This window comes from Lathamus discolor, chromosome 6 (assembly GCF_037157495.1).
Source record: "Lathamus discolor isolate bLatDis1 chromosome 6, bLatDis1.hap1, whole genome shotgun sequence".
In the NCBI taxonomy this organism is placed as follows: domain Eukaryota; kingdom Metazoa; phylum Chordata; class Aves; order Psittaciformes; family Psittacidae; genus Lathamus; species Lathamus discolor.
The window spans coordinates 69,695,645-69,713,450 of record NC_088889.1 but is presented as its reverse complement, the minus strand read 5'-3'; the positions used below and the strand labels follow the sequence as shown (position 1 = coordinate 69,713,450).

At 43.7% G+C, this 17,806-nt stretch overlaps 1 protein-coding gene across 3 annotated transcripts; it reads right to left on the bottom strand.

The window, feature by feature from the left end:
* Positions 1–2,517: 2,517 nt before the first annotated feature.
* Positions 2,518–17,115, bottom strand: E2F8 (E2F transcription factor 8). 3 transcript variants are annotated; one of them, XM_065683424.1, is made up of 13 exons: positions 16,880–17,115; positions 15,759–16,034; positions 15,329–15,485; positions 13,805–14,110; positions 12,977–13,138; positions 11,385–11,522; positions 10,866–11,075; positions 9,399–9,483; positions 6,261–6,783; positions 5,063–5,281; positions 4,395–4,524; positions 3,942–4,252; positions 2,518–3,264 (listed from the first exon to the last, which is right to left on the bottom strand). In XM_065683424.1, exons 1-13 carry the CDS (start codon positions 16,916–16,918, stop codon positions 3,091–3,093), a joined length of 2,730 nt encoding a protein of 909 aa, XP_065539496.1. In that variant the 5' UTR covers positions 16,919–17,115; the 3' UTR covers positions 2,518–3,090. The 3 variants fall into 3 exon arrangements, with proteins under 3 accessions (XP_065539496.1, XP_065539498.1, XP_065539497.1); XM_065683426.1 differs by having other exon boundaries at positions 5,168–5,281; XM_065683425.1 differs by having other exon boundaries at positions 10,866–11,027.
* Positions 17,116–17,806: the final 691 nt, after the last annotated feature.

Below are 17,806 nucleotides of genomic sequence, written 5' to 3'. Positions count from 1 at the left end.
TGAGGTTACTTTACAACTCTTAGGAGGCTAAATATCCATCACCTGTTGAGTCCAGCAGATTTTATAACACAGAGACTGGTCCTTGATGTAAAGTTGAAGAACTATTTTTTCCTGCAGCAAGAGAGATGGATTCCATCTTTTCTTGGTCCTCCCTGGATAGTCAATGGAACTCTTCTGCCTAGGTCAAATAAGGCTAAATGCACAGGTGACAGTGCAACGTAAGTAGTATGAGAGTTTCTTATAAGACAGCAGTGAGGAGGAGTTGAGGCAGGACTGGGCTCGCTGTTGAAGGATGGAAAGCTCGAAGAAGCTTGTAACCATTTAGTGTTTGCATCCTTGGTGATTTATCATAGAATCCCAGACTGGTTTGGGTTGGAAGGGACCTTAAAGCTCATCCAGTTCCAACCCCTGCCTTGTGCAGGGACACCTTCCACTAGACCAGGTTGCTCCAAGCCCCGTCCAGCCTGGCCTTGAACACTGCCAGGGATGGGGCAGCCACAGCTTCTCTGGGCAACCTGTGCCAGGGCCTCACCACCCTCACAGGTAAGAATTTTGGTCCATTGTGGTTGTCGTGACCCGAGATTGGAAGAACAGACTTGAAATATGCATCTGGAGCATACACATGCGTGAATTTTTGTATCACTAGTGTAGTGAGAATGTAATGTTTTCTATAAACTAAAAGCAGGCACTAAAAAACACTGCTCAGTGAATTGGAACCAGCATACCAAAAGCAAAGTGAGCCTGAGGATCACAGGGACTTTCCTAGAGCTTGGTGATGGAGCACATTGGGTGCTTGGGACACATTCAAGGGTAGGTGGGGCAGGTGGGAAAGCAGCAGGCTCAGTTTGTCAGAGTGAGATGCAGGTCTTCCGGGGAACGGGATACTTTTCGCAGAACAGCAGTAGTTTTTCAGCCTGGGAAATGAAGAAGTGTTATAAAACCCATGTGAAAAATCAAGGGACTGTAGTCTGCCAGGAGCTGAGGGATGCCAGGCAGTGAGTCAGGAATTATGTTCAGCATAAAGCAGTTTAAGAAGAGCATTTCTCCAAGCATCTTATTCTGTCAACTGTGGCATCCAAAAAAGAAAGGTTTGTTGTTTCTTTCCTTTGAGTAATGCGAGTTACTGTCAGCTCTGCCTCTATACCTGTAGAATGAGATTGACAGCAGGTGTAAAGATCAAACAATTCCCACTTTGGAGAATGGAAAAGAATCTACTCACCAATGAAGTGAGAATTCCTCCATTTGCCAGTTTTTATTCTTCTCTGCTCCTGCTTTATGAGTATTTAAATTGTGATCCTATTGCCAGGGGTATTCTGTGTTATCGTTTTACATTATTAAAGAGCAAGACAGTTGGTTTTGCTGTTATTCACTGTTTTAACTATGGTTTTAACTATGGTTTTAACCTGATTCTCAGGCATTGTTGGCATTCCTACTGCCCTAATTTAGACAGCCAGGCACATCTCACCTGGGAAGGCAGACACCCTGGATTTTCCTTTTTCTTGGTTACTCTTGGTCCTCTGAACAACAGCTGTGAGGAGGCTTCATCTTTCTTCCTTCAGCACAGAAGAGGCTGCTGTACTTATTTAAACTCAGTTGTTTTACCTTGACCTGTTTGATATGAAATTGCCGGAGGGGGGGGAAGAAAAAAATGGTTGGAGGCTGACACTGATCTTGGCTGGAAAGCAGAAACCCAAAGCACAGACTTTGTGTGGTGTGGGTATGTCCAAGGAACAGGGGCCTCCCTCCTTCAAGAAGCCGGACTTTACTGTGTGCAACAGTGAATAGCTAGTGCTTCAGTAATTGCACCTCTGAGTTCTGCCTCAAACCTTTTTAGATGATTATAAAGGCCAAGGTAAAGTGTTAGGAAAGCTGTCTCTTAGGCTTGAGGCCTCTCCACAGTCAAAGTAGAGTGTGTACAGTGCAGCATGCACCTAGCTCTAACTCTGAGTTTAATCAGGAAAGCCAAGTAATGAGTGGTTGTATTCAAGTATTACTGTCTAATATATATTAGCTTGAGGCCCAAACCATGTAACTTCTCAATTCCTGTGACATTTGGACAACTTTCCAGAATCACAGAATGTTTTGGGACCTTAATGGAAAGGACGTTAACGCTCACCCAGTTCTAACCCCCTGCGTTGGGCAGGGACACCTTCCACTAGACCAGGTTGCTCCAAGCCACGTCCGACCTTGCCTTGAACACTGCCAGGGATGGGGCAGCCAAAGCTTCTCTGGGCAACCTGTGCGAGTGCCTCAGCACGCTCCAGGGTGATAAAGATACTCTGAATTCTAAACTTCATAATGACAATTAGAGGAAAATACAGTTATTAGGAGATGCTGTCTCTAGTGATGAGTTCAGAAGTTAGATGATGGAATTACTTATATCACTTTTGGATGAAACATCATTTACCCTTTCTTCACACACAGATAACCCTGTTTGATGAAAGAAGAACAAAGAGGTGCCAGTCAATACACAATGTATTTCTTAGGTAATCTAATTTGATCAAATTTAAAAAGTCATTTGAGTTCGATGTAAGTTTAATCTGAACAAATTGATTTAAAAATACAGTATAAATAATTCTTAACTTATATAAAATTTGATTAAAAATTAATTTTTTGTTGTTTTGTTGTTTGCAGGGTTTTTTTAACTTTACAAACAAGCATTACTGAACACAGAACCAAGACATTTAAAATGTGGCCTTTTCATTAAGACATAAAATATATACATGCTCACAGTACTTTCCTTTGTGCAAAATATGTACTGGCTGTACCTTCCTGTACAAAGACAATTTCAGCTTACTTTGCATAGCAGAAAAGCAACACACAAAAAAACCCACTAGATACCTCAAGTATTATAGCAACAAAGTCATGTAAGCCTTTGGAAAAAAAAAAAAAAACAAACCAAAACCAAAACCAATAACTTTCTCGTTAAGAGCCAGTTTTAATTCTAAAGCATTAATTAAGGCTATTCCAGTATTGAGGTCTTGCAGCACGAGTCCAGACCACACACTGTCCATCATACAGCCCAAGATATGTGCAGGCTGGTAGCAGTCATGATGCCTGCTACCACACCAAGCAAACAATATCCCAACATTAGTCTTCTGAGACTTCAAGTTTTCGTTGAGGAATATACAGAGTTCCTTGAGAGATTCTGTCAGTACCATCTGAAGTTGCAGAGGGGGAAGATACTGAGTTTGGACCTCCTGGGGTCCGGAAGAAGTTCTCTGTAACTGTCTGGGGCTCTTGGGGTTCCTTTGGAACAGAAGGCTAAGGAGAAAAAGAGAGTTACTTTCATTTAAAGGGGAAGAAAAAAGAGTTAATTCTAGTATTAGGTCTCTGCAGGCTATTACAAAAATAATTTCTTTCCCTAAAATTATATTGAGAATATACTTGAATTCTTTGCTATGTCTATAAATGTATATATATCCCCAATAATCAAATGAAAATATGGTTTCTCTAATCCTAACTCCTTTTTTAATACAGGTCTTAAGCAATACATTATTATATAAAACATAAAAGAGAAATTTCCTGGGGAGAAAAACATTCTTTTACAATCCTATCCTATCCTATTAAAAAAAGCTAAGATTAAGTGCAAGAACTTTAGAGTAGAATAGCAGTGTAACAAGAAGGAAAGAAAGTAACAAATGCACAATTTGCTAATGTGTCATCTCAGATCTATGCAGAATCCTCCCTCTAAACCAGTTGTCTCTTCACATCTTGTCATCCTCCAGCTGGCTCCCCTTCCACAACAAACAGGATACTCGTTATTCCTTTCTAACTTCTCCACTGCACTGCACTTATGCTGGCCTTTGCTGCCAGGTCTTTCTGGTCAAAAAAGGTCAAAAAGGTGTTTAGTTAAAAATATTACCTGCTGTCAAGGAATTACCACACTAAACTTCCCACTCAACCCACCAGTGAGGAAGCTGCAATGTATTTTTACTTACTTGCCCTTCTTGCAAGTTCTCTGAGCTGTGGCTAACATTTTCTGGTTGGGAAGGGACTACCATGTGCTGAAGGACAGGATTTGCAGGAACTTGCACACCAGCAGGTGTTAGTCCTACATGTTGCAGTGTGAAGTTCAGAACTGAAGAACTTGGACTTGGGGCAGAGCTGGTATTGCTTGAACTGAGACAGGAATTGCTCAGCACAGGTGCAGCAGCTATAGAAGTTGGTGACAGCATTATATTCAAGGGTGTTATATGAAAAGCAGGAATGTTAACTGCTTTCAGTTCAGATGCTGTCACTGGAATGACACCTGAAACAGAAAATCAAATATTGAAGGGGATTAAAAATGAGGTCTTGAACCACTGCGTTGTGATTCCATCATCTCAGTGGATGAATCTGGCCCACAATCCCTTAAGCCAGACAACTATAGGCCTGTTTGATTTAGTACTCACCAGCAATGGGGGAGCTATAGGTAGTGTGCTGCAATGAATGGGTCCCAGCTTTCTCCTTATTCAGAAAGCCTGCCTTGTTGCCATGGGCACACTGAGTAAGAGGAATAAGATAACCAGATGGAAAAAAAGTCTGAAAAAGAAAAGCAGAACACACCTTTACCCTAAACATGTAATAAGCAAAAAATGGTTTTGTTTTTTTTTCTCCTCCAGAATTGTATCCCCTCACTGCCTTCATATTCTTTATCCTCTATATCTCAAGAATCTTGTATTCCATGGCTGTACTACGTTCTGTCTGAAATTAGACACAGATGACTCAAGGACATGCTCTTTAAAATAAGACTGCCCTTCTGCAAAGACGTCAGCTGGCTCCATTGCCAGCCGGCAGCCTCAGTGAGGAACTGGAAATCCATCTGGATTAACACAGGGACAAAAGAGAAATCCTGATACTGAGTATTTATGCTGGAAGACAATCCTTTTACCTTTACAAGTTCTGTTTTTGTCAACAGAACTGTTCTTTATTTAGGTTTTCTACAGCATTATGTCTTAACTGCAGAATACCAAAGTTTTCTGATGAAGAGAGGTTCATGTGATTCTGTTTCAAAGTATTTGGAGCCTGAAAGTCACTTCATGTCCTCTCATGATGTGCTGTGGTGTTGGACAAAGCTTACCTCAGGAGCAGGAATAGCAAATGCTACAGGTATGTCTTGTTTAGTTTTGATTTTGTCTTCATCTTCTGGAATATCTTCTCTTCTGCCTTGGTCATAGCAACTCACCATGTTTTGATCTAATGTTTCAGTTTTGTTCTGTCTCTCTTCCAGGAAACTGTCCATTTCATGAGTCATTTGTGAGCTATTGGAAGGCAGTCTCTCATCTTTTGTCGAATCTCCCTTTAAAAAGAAGTACATACAAAACCAGAGGCAGACCTTTTAAGACTTTACGTTCTTGATTACAGGTCTACAATGACACACAGTTTAAAAATTAGGAAAGCAAGTCAATAAACCAACCTATTTAATCAACCTATAAGACAACTGGTTCCATGTTACTCCCATTGCTCCTTCACAGCTAGTGATGTTTGACACCACATGTTGTCACAACACGCTGGTAACATTTCATGACTGCTTTGGCAAGCCTCCTAGTTATTTACACAGACACTAAACATTGAGCAACTAAGGAGTAGAAAGCAATCTAGACCTAGTTTCTCCATATGTATCAAGTGTATCTGATCCTCCTATTCTCTTTGTGTGCTTTATTATTATGCCTATGCCTACAACAGTACAACTTTAACACTGCACAGCACTGGACAGAAATATTTAGAAGGTATCAGGATTTTGGGCCGTTCCCTGTCAAGCGACTTCTGTGTGTCCACTCTCCCTCCTAACACCTCAAAATCCAAGTATGAATAACAGCTAGATGAGCACCCTGAACTACTCCAGAATCACTGTATGAATAGTTAAGTCTTGACAGAATGTTTGGGGAGTTGTTTGATTTTGACTAACAACTGTATATTTTGGCACTTCCTGTAAATCAGTATTTGGAGGGGGAAGACAGAGGAACATGGAGGAAACAAAATTACAGCCTCATCCTAAGCTGTCCTTTCAAAGATACTTGTTACACTGCATACTGTGTATTCTGCCTGATGCTTTGCAAATACCATCAAGATTATGTGATAATTAAGATATAAATAGATGTGTGTGTAAAGAAACAAAAATCAGCCCCCAAACATCAGCAAGCACAATTGTCACCCCTTCAAGCGTAACGGTATTTAAAACACCTACATACAGCAGTAGGCTCCTAAGTCACTTTGAAAATGAGTAGGTAGCAACTTCATGAAGCTATAAAATGGCATTTAAAAATAATTTAACTTACCAGAGAAGTACCAAGGTTTTCCTCATCCTTTCTGTACCTTTTAATTAAATGACTCTCTTGTAATGTTTGTGATCTCTTAAGGCACTGCTGTGATGCAGTTTCTGACTTTATAGTTGGTCTTTCTGTAGTTGTCAGGGTCTTGGTCACATCATCTGTAGCTATTTGATTGTCCCCTTCCTCAGTGGTTATTTTATTTAATACTTTTGAATTAATACTCTTAATTCCAGTTACATTAGCACCTGGTAGAGGCTGCAACATGAAACTTGGGCTGTACGTTGTCACAGTGTGGGCTTGGGAAGGATGCAGATATATTGTGTACGACACACCAGAAGGAGTATGAGGTAGTATTACTGGTGAGACTGAGCTGTGGCTTGGCAGACACGCAATGAGGGGCTGGGTGAGAGCTGGCTGCTGTGCGGCTGCTGCAGTGCAAGGAGGTTCAGGCTCGGAGACTGTCTTAGGCAAGGACAGACCACATTCCAAAGCTGATCCTGACAAGTTCATTTTCATCTCTTCCGCTTTCCTTAATTAAAAAAACAAAAACAAAACAAACAAGAAAAAGCCCAAATACGTTTTAGTACCTTTGCTCAGAAATGACGTCCTGACAAATTATTTTCTGCAATGTAAAGACTTAATATGAACTTGGACTAGTCAATTCACTAAACAGAAAATAAGCGGGGGAAAAAAACAGCCTGCAGTGTCAGGGGTTACTGGTTTTTGCAGACTATAGCCCAACTCAAAATGACCAGAGCTTGAATTTAACAACCAGTGACAACTTCTGCAAGTAATGGAGCCAACATAGAGAGGTGCCACGCTTGATCTCGTGCTCACCAACAGGGAAGGGCTGGTTGGAAATGTGACACTCCAGGGCAGCCTTGGATACAGTGATCAGGTGATGGTCAAATTCAAGATCTTCAGGACAGTGAGAAGAGCGTGCAGCAAGCTCACTGCCCTGGACTTCAAAAGAGCAGACTTTGGCCTCTTCAGGAGCCTGCTTAGTAAGGTTCCATGGGATATAGCCCTGGAGGGCAGGGGAGAGCCAAGACTCTTGGTCGATATTCAAGGATCACCTGCTACAAGCTCAGGAGTGCTGCATCCCAACTAGAAGGAAGTGCAGCAGGAGGGCCAGGAGACCTCCTTGGATGGATAAGGAGCTGCTGAGGAAACTTAGAGGGAAAAAAGAGGCTCATAAAAGGTGGAAGCAAGGACAGGCGGCCTGGGAAGAATACAGGGATGTTGTCTGGGAAGCTAGGGACCAGGTTAGGAAGGCTAAGGCCCAGTTAGAATTAAACCTAGCCAGGGATGTTAAGGATAACAGGAAAGGATTCTATAGGTAAATAGTGAATAAAAGACAGACTAAGGACAACGTAGGAGCCCTCTGGAAGCTCTCGGGAAAACTGGCAACACGGGACTTGGAGAAGGCTAAGGTTCTTCATGACTTCTTTGCCTCGGTCTTCACTGGCAAAGGCTCTGAACGCACCACCCAAGTCTTGGAAGGCAGACACAGGGACTGTGAGAATGAAGACCTTGGGCCCACTGTAGGAGAGGATCTAGTTTGAGACCATCTTAAAAACCTGAACGTGCACAAGTCCGTGGGACCTGATGGAATCCATCCATGGGTCCTGAAGGAGCTGGCGAATGAAGTTGCTAAGCCACTGGCCATCGTATTTGAAAAATCATGGCAGTCAGGTGAAGTTCCTGACGACTGGAAAAAGGGAAATATAACCCCCATTTTCAAGAAGGGGAAAATGGATGACCCAGGGAACTACAGACCAGTCAGTCTCACCTCTGTGCCTGGCAAAATCTTGGAGCACATTCTCCTGGATGGCATGCTAAGGCACATGAAAAACAACAAGGTGCTTGGTGACAGCCAGCATGGCTTCACTAAGGGGAAATCCTGCCTGACCAATTTGGTGGCCTTCTATTACAGGGCTACAGAACTGATGGACAGGGGTAGAGCACTTGATGTCATCTACTTGGACTTGTGCAAAGCATTCAACACTGTCCCACACAACATCCTTGTCTCTAAACTGGAGAGTCATCAATTTGATGGATGGACCACTTGGTGGATAAAGAACTGGCTGGATGGCTGCACACGAAGAGTTGTGGTCAATGGCTCGATGTCTGGCAGAAGACCGGTAACGAGTGGTGTCCCTCAGAGATCGACCAGTCTTGTTTAACATCTTCGTCGCTGACATGGACAGTGGGATTGAGTGCGCCCTCAGCAAGTTTGCCAATGACACCAAACTGTGTGGCCCGGTTGATATGCTGGAGGGAAGGCATGCCATCCAGAGAGACCTTGACATGCTTGTGAGGTGGGCTGATGCCAACCGCACGAAGTTTAAGCATGACAAGTGCAAGGTCCTACACCTGGATCAGAGCAATCCCAGGCACAGCTACAGACTGGGCAAAGAAGAGATTCAGAGCAGCCCTGTGGAGAAGGTTTTGGGGGTGTTGATCAATGAGAAAATGAACATGAGCCAGCTTCAGTGTGCGCTCGCAGCCCAGAAAGCCAACCGTATCCTGGGCTGAATCAAAAGGAGCGTGACCAGCAGGTCAAAGGAGGTGATCTTGACCCTTTACTCTGCTCTCGTGAGACCTAACCTGGAGTATTGTGTGCAGTTCTGGTGTCCTCAACATAAAAAGGACAGGGAACTGTTGGAACAAGTCCAGAGGAGGGCCATGGAGATGATCAGGGGACTGGAGCACCTCCCATATGAAGACAGGCTGAGGAAGTTGGGGCTGTTCAGGCTGGAGAAGAGAAGGCTGCGTGGGGACCTCATAGCAGCCTTCCAGTATCTGAAGGGGGCCTATAGGGATACTGGGGATGAACTATTCATTAGGGACTGTAGTGACAGGACAAAGGGTAACAGGTTAAACAGGGGAAGTTTAGATTGGATAGAAGGAAGAAATTGTTTAATGTGAGGGTGGTGGGGCACTGAAATGGGTTGCCCATTGAGGCTGTGAATGCTCCATCCCTAGTGGTGTTCAAGGCCAGGTTGGACGAAGCCTTGGGTGACATGGTTTACTGTGAAGTGTCCTTGGAACTAGATGATCTTGAGGTCCTTTCCAACCCTAACTAGTCTATCATTCTATGATCAAAAAAAGCTTCTCATCTTACCACTTGTTCAAACTTACTTTGATTGTTCCTCCAGCTTGTGTTCAGTGATTGCTGGAAGCTGAGCCATTTCACTTGGGAAAGCTGCAAAGTCTTGATGGGTACCTGGTAGGGGAGAAAACAAAAGAAATGTAGAAGTTAACTTTTATCTTGAGGAAACTGCATTATTATGAGACACATTTAATGAGAAGACACTAAGACCCTATGTTGTTTTCAAACTGCAGCCTGGACTTTATTTGATCAACTGGCTGATAGATTACATCAAACAAATTTTAAAGCCTCGGCTTCATTTTTTTTGCCTCTGAAGATGATACCCAACAAGAACATGAACATTCCTGCGAGACCTCACTTGGAGCACTGAGTACAGTTCTGGTGTCCCCAACTTAAGAAGGACATGGAGCTGTTGGATCAAGTCCAGAGGACACCACGAGGATGATGAGGGACTGGAGCACCTCCCATGTGAACACAGGCTGAGAAAGTTGGAGCTGTTCAGCCTGGAGAAGAAAAGCTGAGTGGACACCTTATAGCAGCCTTCCAGTATCTGAAGGGGGCCTACAAGGATGCTGAAGCAGGGACTCTTCATCACGTACTGTAGCAGTAGGACATGGGATGATGGGTTTAAAGTGGAACAAGGGAGATTTAGGTTAGATATAACAAGGAAGCTCTTCCCTGTGAGGGTGGTGAGGCCCTGACACAGGTTGCCCAGAGAAGCTGCAGCTGCCCCATCTCTGGCAGTGTTCAAGGCCAGGTTGGATGGGGCTTGGGGCAACCTGGTCTCGTGGAAGGTGTCCCTGCCCTTGGCATAGGGTTGGAGCTGGATGAGCTTTAAGTTCCCTACCAACTTAAATCACTCTGTGATTCTATGACTGATAGGTAGCATTCTGGTAATTTTATGGAATGCAGAACTGTTTAGATAATAAGTTCTAAAGTACAGTTTTCACAACAAACCAGGGTTAGAGCAGTTCCTAGGGAAAGGTACTATATACTCATAATCAGCTGTACTACACAAACACAAGGTTTGTGGCCAATAAGACATCACACAAAGTCCAGATAGTGATATGTAGAAAGGGATTTAATACTATTCTTAAACCCAAACCAGTGCTATGTCACTCCTGATATATTTGGTGTGAAAGAGACGGCTGGAGTTCTCTGCATTGTGCTTAATTTGGTCCAGATCTCAATGAAGATATTTACTTTGCTGCAACTGTGCAAGCTGTGACTGGATTTGGTCCACTGAACTGGAAAAAGCTTCTACTAACACACTGAACACAGGTCAGTTGAGCTTTGTTTTCACTAACAATCTTATAAAGTTTCATATATATATGCAACATATATTTTACCTGCTTTGTCTGTAAGAACTGTCAAAAATAGACATGCTTGTTTTAAGTGGCATACCCACTTACTACTCATATGAGAGGATAGTAAGCCTGAATATTTAATGAAGACTGTGCCTGAATGAAAAAACAAGCTTAGATAAAGATATGTACCTGCACTTATTTTAACTGGACTGGTGGGTGCAGACTGGATCTTTCTTCTGTCATTTTCTATACTTTTAACTAACTTTATGAGAGATGAATGCCGAGTGAAGTTTTGCTTTCCTCTTGAAGGAAAAAGGTTTTTGGAACACTGCTGCTTGGAAGGGATTGGTTCTGAAATAGGAGGGGGACAGGTTGTAGAAGTTGTTTCAAGTTTTGTACCTAAAAAGCAGAAAAAATGCAGAGAGTAAATACATACCCTGTGCAGATTCAGTAATTAAAAGCAATTATTTGAGCCTGGCTCATAATTAATACTGCAGCAAAAACACAAATACGAGAGTCTCAGTATGAATACATCTAACCCTGTGGGAATACAGTGGTGTGCTGTGCTGTCAAGGGCCAAGGATAGTGATGTGTCTTCTGCTTAGTTTACTCTGTCTTTTAGTTCAAAAAAAAAAAAAATCTAGCAGAGAAATCAAAGAAACAATCGAAATCATCAGCAGACCAAAAGGAAATGACACATACACCTACCCTGAACACTTGGCAAGACCTCAGGTCCTGTCCATTTGAATGCTGGTTTTCTGCCTCTTTCCTCTGTAACATGAACTTTCTTGATAAGCTCAAGGCTACTGAGAACATTTGCTATGTCATAAAGTCTCCTAATTTTGGCTGAAATAAAATAAACAAAGGCAAGTTACAGCAATTCCAACGAACAAGTAAGCATACATCAGAATTAGAGTTGTAACCTCTGTTTAGCAGCTATAAAGAAAAACCTTTGTAATGGTTTTATAAAAATAATTTTGTGGAACAGGTATTTATACCGTGAAATAACACCACAATATAAATTTTACGTGTAAAATAAAATGACAGATACAGATCTAGGAAAGAAAATACTGCTGAGTCTGCTATTCTAAATGTAGCAAAAAAAAAAAAAAAAAATTTGGGAAATATGTTGGGTTCTGTGCAATGACCAAACCTGTACAAATGCTGTAGTAAAAATAAGTATTTTAAAAGGCAGTTATGCAATGGCAAATGTGGGTATGAGGAGGAAAAGACACAGGAAAATCTAACAGGATAATCATCCTGTGTGTTCTTAACTGCTTCTAGGTTGAACTATTAGGGAGGAGTTTTAGGCAGCAGTCAAATTACAAGTGACTTCTGGACTGCAAAGGGAATGTGCTTAGGCCAAAGCTTCTGTTGCTGAGGATTTGGGACTTTGTTGCTTCACCAAGAACATGGTAAGACATGATACCTGAAATAGACACATGGATAGAATGCCCTGCAAAAGCTTCTCTTGTGAGACAAATGCCAGGGAGGGAGAAAGAATGAAAACAAACACCATCCCACTCCCCTACTGACCACCCACCCAGCTTCTCTATGTCGCCATGATGCAATGGAAAGGAAAACACGAACCGAAACCATCGAGGATCAGTTTCAATTTGAATAGATACAATTCCACACACAAACAAAAATGCAAAGGAGTCTGTCTGATAATCAAGGGAGAATATAATTTTCAGTGAAACCCACAATTAATTCTTGATCCCTCAAGAAAGAGCAGGCACATTTTTTATTATGATGGATGTACAAACCTAGACCTAGAAGTACCTTTTCATTTGAAGGGAGAAGAAGAGGAAGAAGCATGCAGGGAACTGAGAGCAGGGTGAAAGAATGAAGAAGTAATTGGCAGTTACAGCACTGGGTTTCACTTCCTCTCACATGTAAGTGATTAGCAGGACTTGTACAGAATTTCTTTAGCTTTCCAACAAGTAAGTTATATGACCAAAACACAGATTTGCTTGATTCTGGGGCAGCTCTGGTGAAATGACGCTGAAATCTGTAAGAGACTGCTTGGGGAAAATGAGCAACTGTTACTGATAAGCAGCCTTGTGACATTGCTTCAGAAAAGAGGATTTAATGGGCTTTTTCTTTTTATGTGGTCATTATGTATCAATGCCTATGCACAAGTGGGTCGGTGTTAACAGCTGTTTAGTTCCTGTTAAAGGTGTTCAGTGAGTTTTTCGAGGCTCAAATATATTTATGGCAGGAAAAAGATGATGGTATTTTACATGATATGAGCTAGTACTGGAATAGTTCATTTAGCTTTCAATTAATATTGTACTTACTTTTAAACTTGCTTTTATCCAAGTCTTCTAACTGGTCTTCTCCAATCAAGATTTTAGCAGCAACTTCAAGGCTTACTATTTGGGGAGTCGATACAAGAAAGAGCATCACAAATTTCTGGCTCATCACTCGTAAAGACTTGTCTTTCCTGCTATTAACTGATGCTGCAGCAACCACAAGAAAAGATGAAAGCACTAAGTAAGTGACATGGCAGCTACAAACATATTTGAAACACTGAAGAAATTTGTCAGTAACAATTACTATCAGAACAAATGACACAGTAACTAGGCGGGGTCCATCTGGACCCGGGTATCATGTTTCTACATGGCAAGAGTCAGATAATCAAGTGGATACCAAGTCTAACTACAAAAAAGAGAGCGTGATGTTTCCCTCTGTATATATTTCGCGTTCCCAGACAACTCGTACTCTTAAAGATGCTAACTGCAGGTTATATAATGCATTTAACAACCTTTAATTAACATTTATTCCACAAATCAAACCTAAATTAGAAATCATAAATTGATTTATTGAGACTTTTGGCTTCTATAACATTTGATGGTAACAAATCCTGCAATTGGATTGTATATTGGGTATGTTTGATAGTTTCACTCGGTGCCCTCTTGCTCTTGCACTGTAAAAACAAAATACATGTGCACGAATAAGAGAACTGAAGGAGTGCAAAGCACTTTTCCTCACCACAAACAGTTGTAGTGCCTTTCAGTCACTACCAGTTCAGGAAAAAAGTGGCCAGTAAATGTTCTTTTTCCCAAGTTCATGGACATTTATCACTTCAAGCACATATTATTCTTGACATTATAGAGAATTATTACCAGCACGAAATTCCATTCCAGGGAGTTCAACGAAAGATATCTCTGAATTCTCATTTAAGCCAAAAGATCTTGCCATGTCTTCATTTCTTTCCCCATCGACATCAAATTCATGCTCGTATTCTCTTTTCTTGACCATCTGAATTTGTTGAGTGTATTTATTCTCTTCTCCAACTTTTTTCAAAGCCTGCAGGGTTTTAGAGAGGTTGTGTCTCCCATGCCAAGCGTATCTGTTCTTGGCAAGGCGACTCACCATATGGAGGCTCTCCAGCACATTCAGAATATCATATATGCGCCTACGCTCAACATCTGAAAATAACAAAAGAAAGATCAACATCTCGACTACAGAAAATGTTTCATCATTTACCTGAAACATGATTTGCACAGAGAAAGGAACAGTTTCCTATACTTCCCCCTCCTCTTAATATACTTCTAAGCCATTTTCACCAATTCATTGTTACAAAGGCTTCTGAAAAGAGCCCCTATAGATCTTGCCAGATACGGAAGGACTTGCTTTTCCAGTTATATTTGGTCTACAGCATTCCTTAAGAAATATAACTGTTGCCAGAAGAGCCATTAGATGGGTCTCAGTACAGCTTTAAAAACAACCACAAAGTATTCTGAATTATTTGCTGCATGGATTTTAGATCGTCTCATTAAATAACCTTGGAAACTCATGGCAGATAACTCTTTTGTAGCTCAGTTTTGTATGTCTTGTACTAACACACTCTCCTTTTCTATTTGTCTGTTACATTCTTGGTTTTGACTGTTTTCTAAAAGGGATGTTATTTTGTACAAAGCATAAATAGAAATTGTTTGATTTGCGTTTCATCCCTCTTCTGTGTTGCCCAGCATATTCTAAAAATAAAACATCAAAGTTTCACAGCAATATGATTTATAACTTTTGTCAGTGTTACAGTCTGTAGAAAACATTCTACGAACATTCTAAAAAGCTGAAACATCAGCTTTTTACATTGTTGTAGAAAATATTCTAAAGACTGTAGAATAATTTCATAGCTCTGATTAAAAAAAGCTTCAGCTTAATGTTAGCAACTTATGACTCTCAGTAGATCATCGGTGCGATGCAAATACAGTGATATAAAATGAGAAAATTAAATTATCATAGAGAGCAGAAAGTATGTTCTTGCTTTGATGTCATGATTGGACAGGAAGTTGGGGGTTCAGCTTGGGAAACGCTAGATCCTGCCACAGAAATCCAACCACTAATCCTAGCCATCATCTCTACATCCAAAGAGCTGCAACTGGTTATTTGTGGCATTGGCAATAAGTTTGATGTTTAATATTAAAGAAAATTCAGAGTTATTCAAATCAAGCCAACTGGAGAAACATGAGCTTTTTACAAGGACTGTTGTAAGAACGGAGAGTTTCAAGCTGGGTTTAAATAACTTTTGCAACAGTGCACAGTAAGATTCGAAGTTTTAGGAAACAAAAATGTACTAACATGAATTATAGGTTTACCGGCACATTTGTACCAAGAAATACATAATAGCATATACACCAACTTACTGAGCTCTTCAGCTACTTCGTCAAGGCAGATGTAATTATTCTCTGCAGTGCTAGGGTAATCAGGATACCGAGCTAGGAATTTGTGACACAGTAATCCCAGACTTTTCTCTTTGCGGCTTGGTTGAGTTTTTTCATATTCATCTCCCGATAAGTGCTCCTGCAGAGGGTAAGAAATAGAGAATTTGAAGTCTTTTGACAATATGTAAACAGGGATATTGAAGAGCTTCACTGGGAGCACTGTCAAAGGCCCGGGGCTCTCTGTTTGTCTTCAGATGGGAAATAAAAACAGCAAATACCTGTGGTGTGTAACTCGTCAATATCCTTACTTAAATCTTCACTTAAAGTTGTAGTATGTTAATGTATGACTTTTTATACTGAATAAACAACCCTCAAACCTAAATAAGTAAGTAAAGACACCTTTACAACATACCTGCAAACAGTGTTTCATGTGTAGGACCATGTTTGCATTGTTTGACAATTCCCTCCTCTGTTCTCTGCTCCGAATCTCGGGACTAGCTGCACTAATGAGCATTTTCAGGTTTGAAGTAGGTGTCCATGGATCTGCTGGAAGGATTTCTTTGGGTTTCGGGGGTGTGGTGAGAGGCTGACAGTCAGGCTGTATCTCTGTCAACACCAAATGTGAGGTAGCTGCTTGTTTCAGAGGGGTTTTCAATATGCCTCTGCATGGCTCAGAAGAATGGTTTTCCTATACATCAAGGAAAAGAAAAACCTGTGATGTTGAAGACCAGAAGTGCTATAATACATTTGTTGAGAACAGTCAAAGTGGATAGAGATCAACTGCTTGTTTTGGGTAGCTCAAAATCGAAGCTCACTGTCTTGCCCTGGACCAACACACCCTTCCCTGAAACCATTTATTTGACTGTGCCTTTAGTTGAAGACAAGGGGCCCATGGTGCTCTTGAGGTAACTTTCCTTTTAAACTTACAGAGGGCAGACTGAGATGAGCTCTTAGGCAGAAGTTCTTCCCTGTGAGGGTGCTGAGGCACTGGCACAGGGTGCCCAGAGAAGCTGTGGCTGCCCCATCCCTGGCAGTGTTCAAGGCCAGGTTGTATGGGGCTTGGAGTGGCCTGGTCTAGTGGAAGGTGTCCCTGCCCACGGCAGGGGTTGGAACTTGAGGAGCTTTAAGGTCCCTTCTAACCCAAACCAGTCTGGGATTCTTTTCTTTCCCTCCAGGGAAAATACAGGCGGAATGAATGCGAACCCACAGGAGAAAGTTGTAAAGAACGGCTGAAACACGTCCGATTTAAAAAAAAAAAAAAAAAGAAAAGTGGAGCCAGGGAGCAGCACTGCTCGTTACGGAATCGGTGTTAAAGGTCTCTGGGTGGAGCTTTAGGTCATTTCATTAGGGACAGAGGCCGGAGTGAAGGAGAGAGCGCCAGGTTACCGCCATCCGCCGCCCGCTCTCTGCGCGCCTTCGTCTGCACTGAAGCGGTTTGGCGCCCAGGGGTGCTGCGAACGGCTGACAACAGGCACCCCAAGGCGGGGGGCGCTGCGGGCTGCCGCTTCGGTTTCGCACCGCGGAACGAATTACCTTGTCGCCGGTGCCCATCTCCCCGCCCGCCGGCTGCATTGTCCCGCCTCAGGAGGCGACAGGTCCCGCCGCCGCGCTCTGCATCGCCGCTCCCGCCGGTGCTGCGAGCCGGGAGAAGGGGAAGCGTTACCCACGGGACGCGCGGAGCGGGCGGCGGCGCCCCTCACCTCGCCTGCTTTCCGCCTCTGGGCCCGGCCCGCGCGCACCGCCCAACGGCCAGGCCCGGCCCGGCCCCGCCCGGCCCGGCCCGGCGGCTGACGGCAGGCGGGGCCCTTCGGGGATCCGGTTTAAACCCTTGGCGCCACGGCCGCGCCCTGCGGGCCGCTCCCCCAGGTAACTGCGGTGCCGGCGGCGCGCTGCCCGCCCCGCAGCCCGTGCGGCCCGGCCCCACCGGAGCGCCGCCGCCGCGGCCCCAGATCGCCCGGTCCCGCCCGAGTACGCGCCCGCGGCCGCTGCCGGTTTGAAGTCGAGCCGCCGAGGGGAAGGGAAGGCGGGCGGCACGGGACCAGCCAATCACATAGCGGCCCTCCGCCCCGCGCAGCCAATCGGAGCGCGGGGCTGCCCCCGGCCGTTCGCTCCTTCTCCACCCGCTGCGGCCGGGTCGAGGGTTTGGCGGGTCCGCGGCGCGGGAAGCGTCATGCCGCCTTCCCCTCAGGGGCGCGGCGGCTGCGGGCGGGGCGCACCCGCGCAGGCTCTTCTAGCGGGCATAGCGGGGAGGCAGCCCGGGCAGGGGGCCGCAACGGGCTCCGACGGGCAAGAGCCTGCTGCCCTGCTTGACGGGGGACGGGCCGGTCGGCCGGCCCCTCCCGCCGTCCATAGCCTCCGCTATCCGTCCCTTCAGGGCCCGCGGAAGGCGGCTTCCCCCGGCGGGTGAGCGATGTGCTCGGCGCTGTGAGGAAAAACACCCATAGAAAGATAAATTAGGGT

Coding starts and splice junctions, on each gene's coding strand:
- E2F8 (XM_065683424.1), bottom strand. CDS start 16,918: ATGCAGCCGGCGGGCGGGGAGATGGGCACCGGCGACAAG. Junction 9,484..10,865: donor TCCAGTTAAAATAAGTGCAG/GTACATATCTTT, acceptor CTCCCCTACCAG/GTACCCATCAAGACTTTGCA. Junction 3,265..3,941: donor AGAACTTGCAAGAAGGGCAA/GTAAGTAAAAAT, acceptor TTTTCTCCTTAG/CCTTCTGTTCCAAAGGAACC.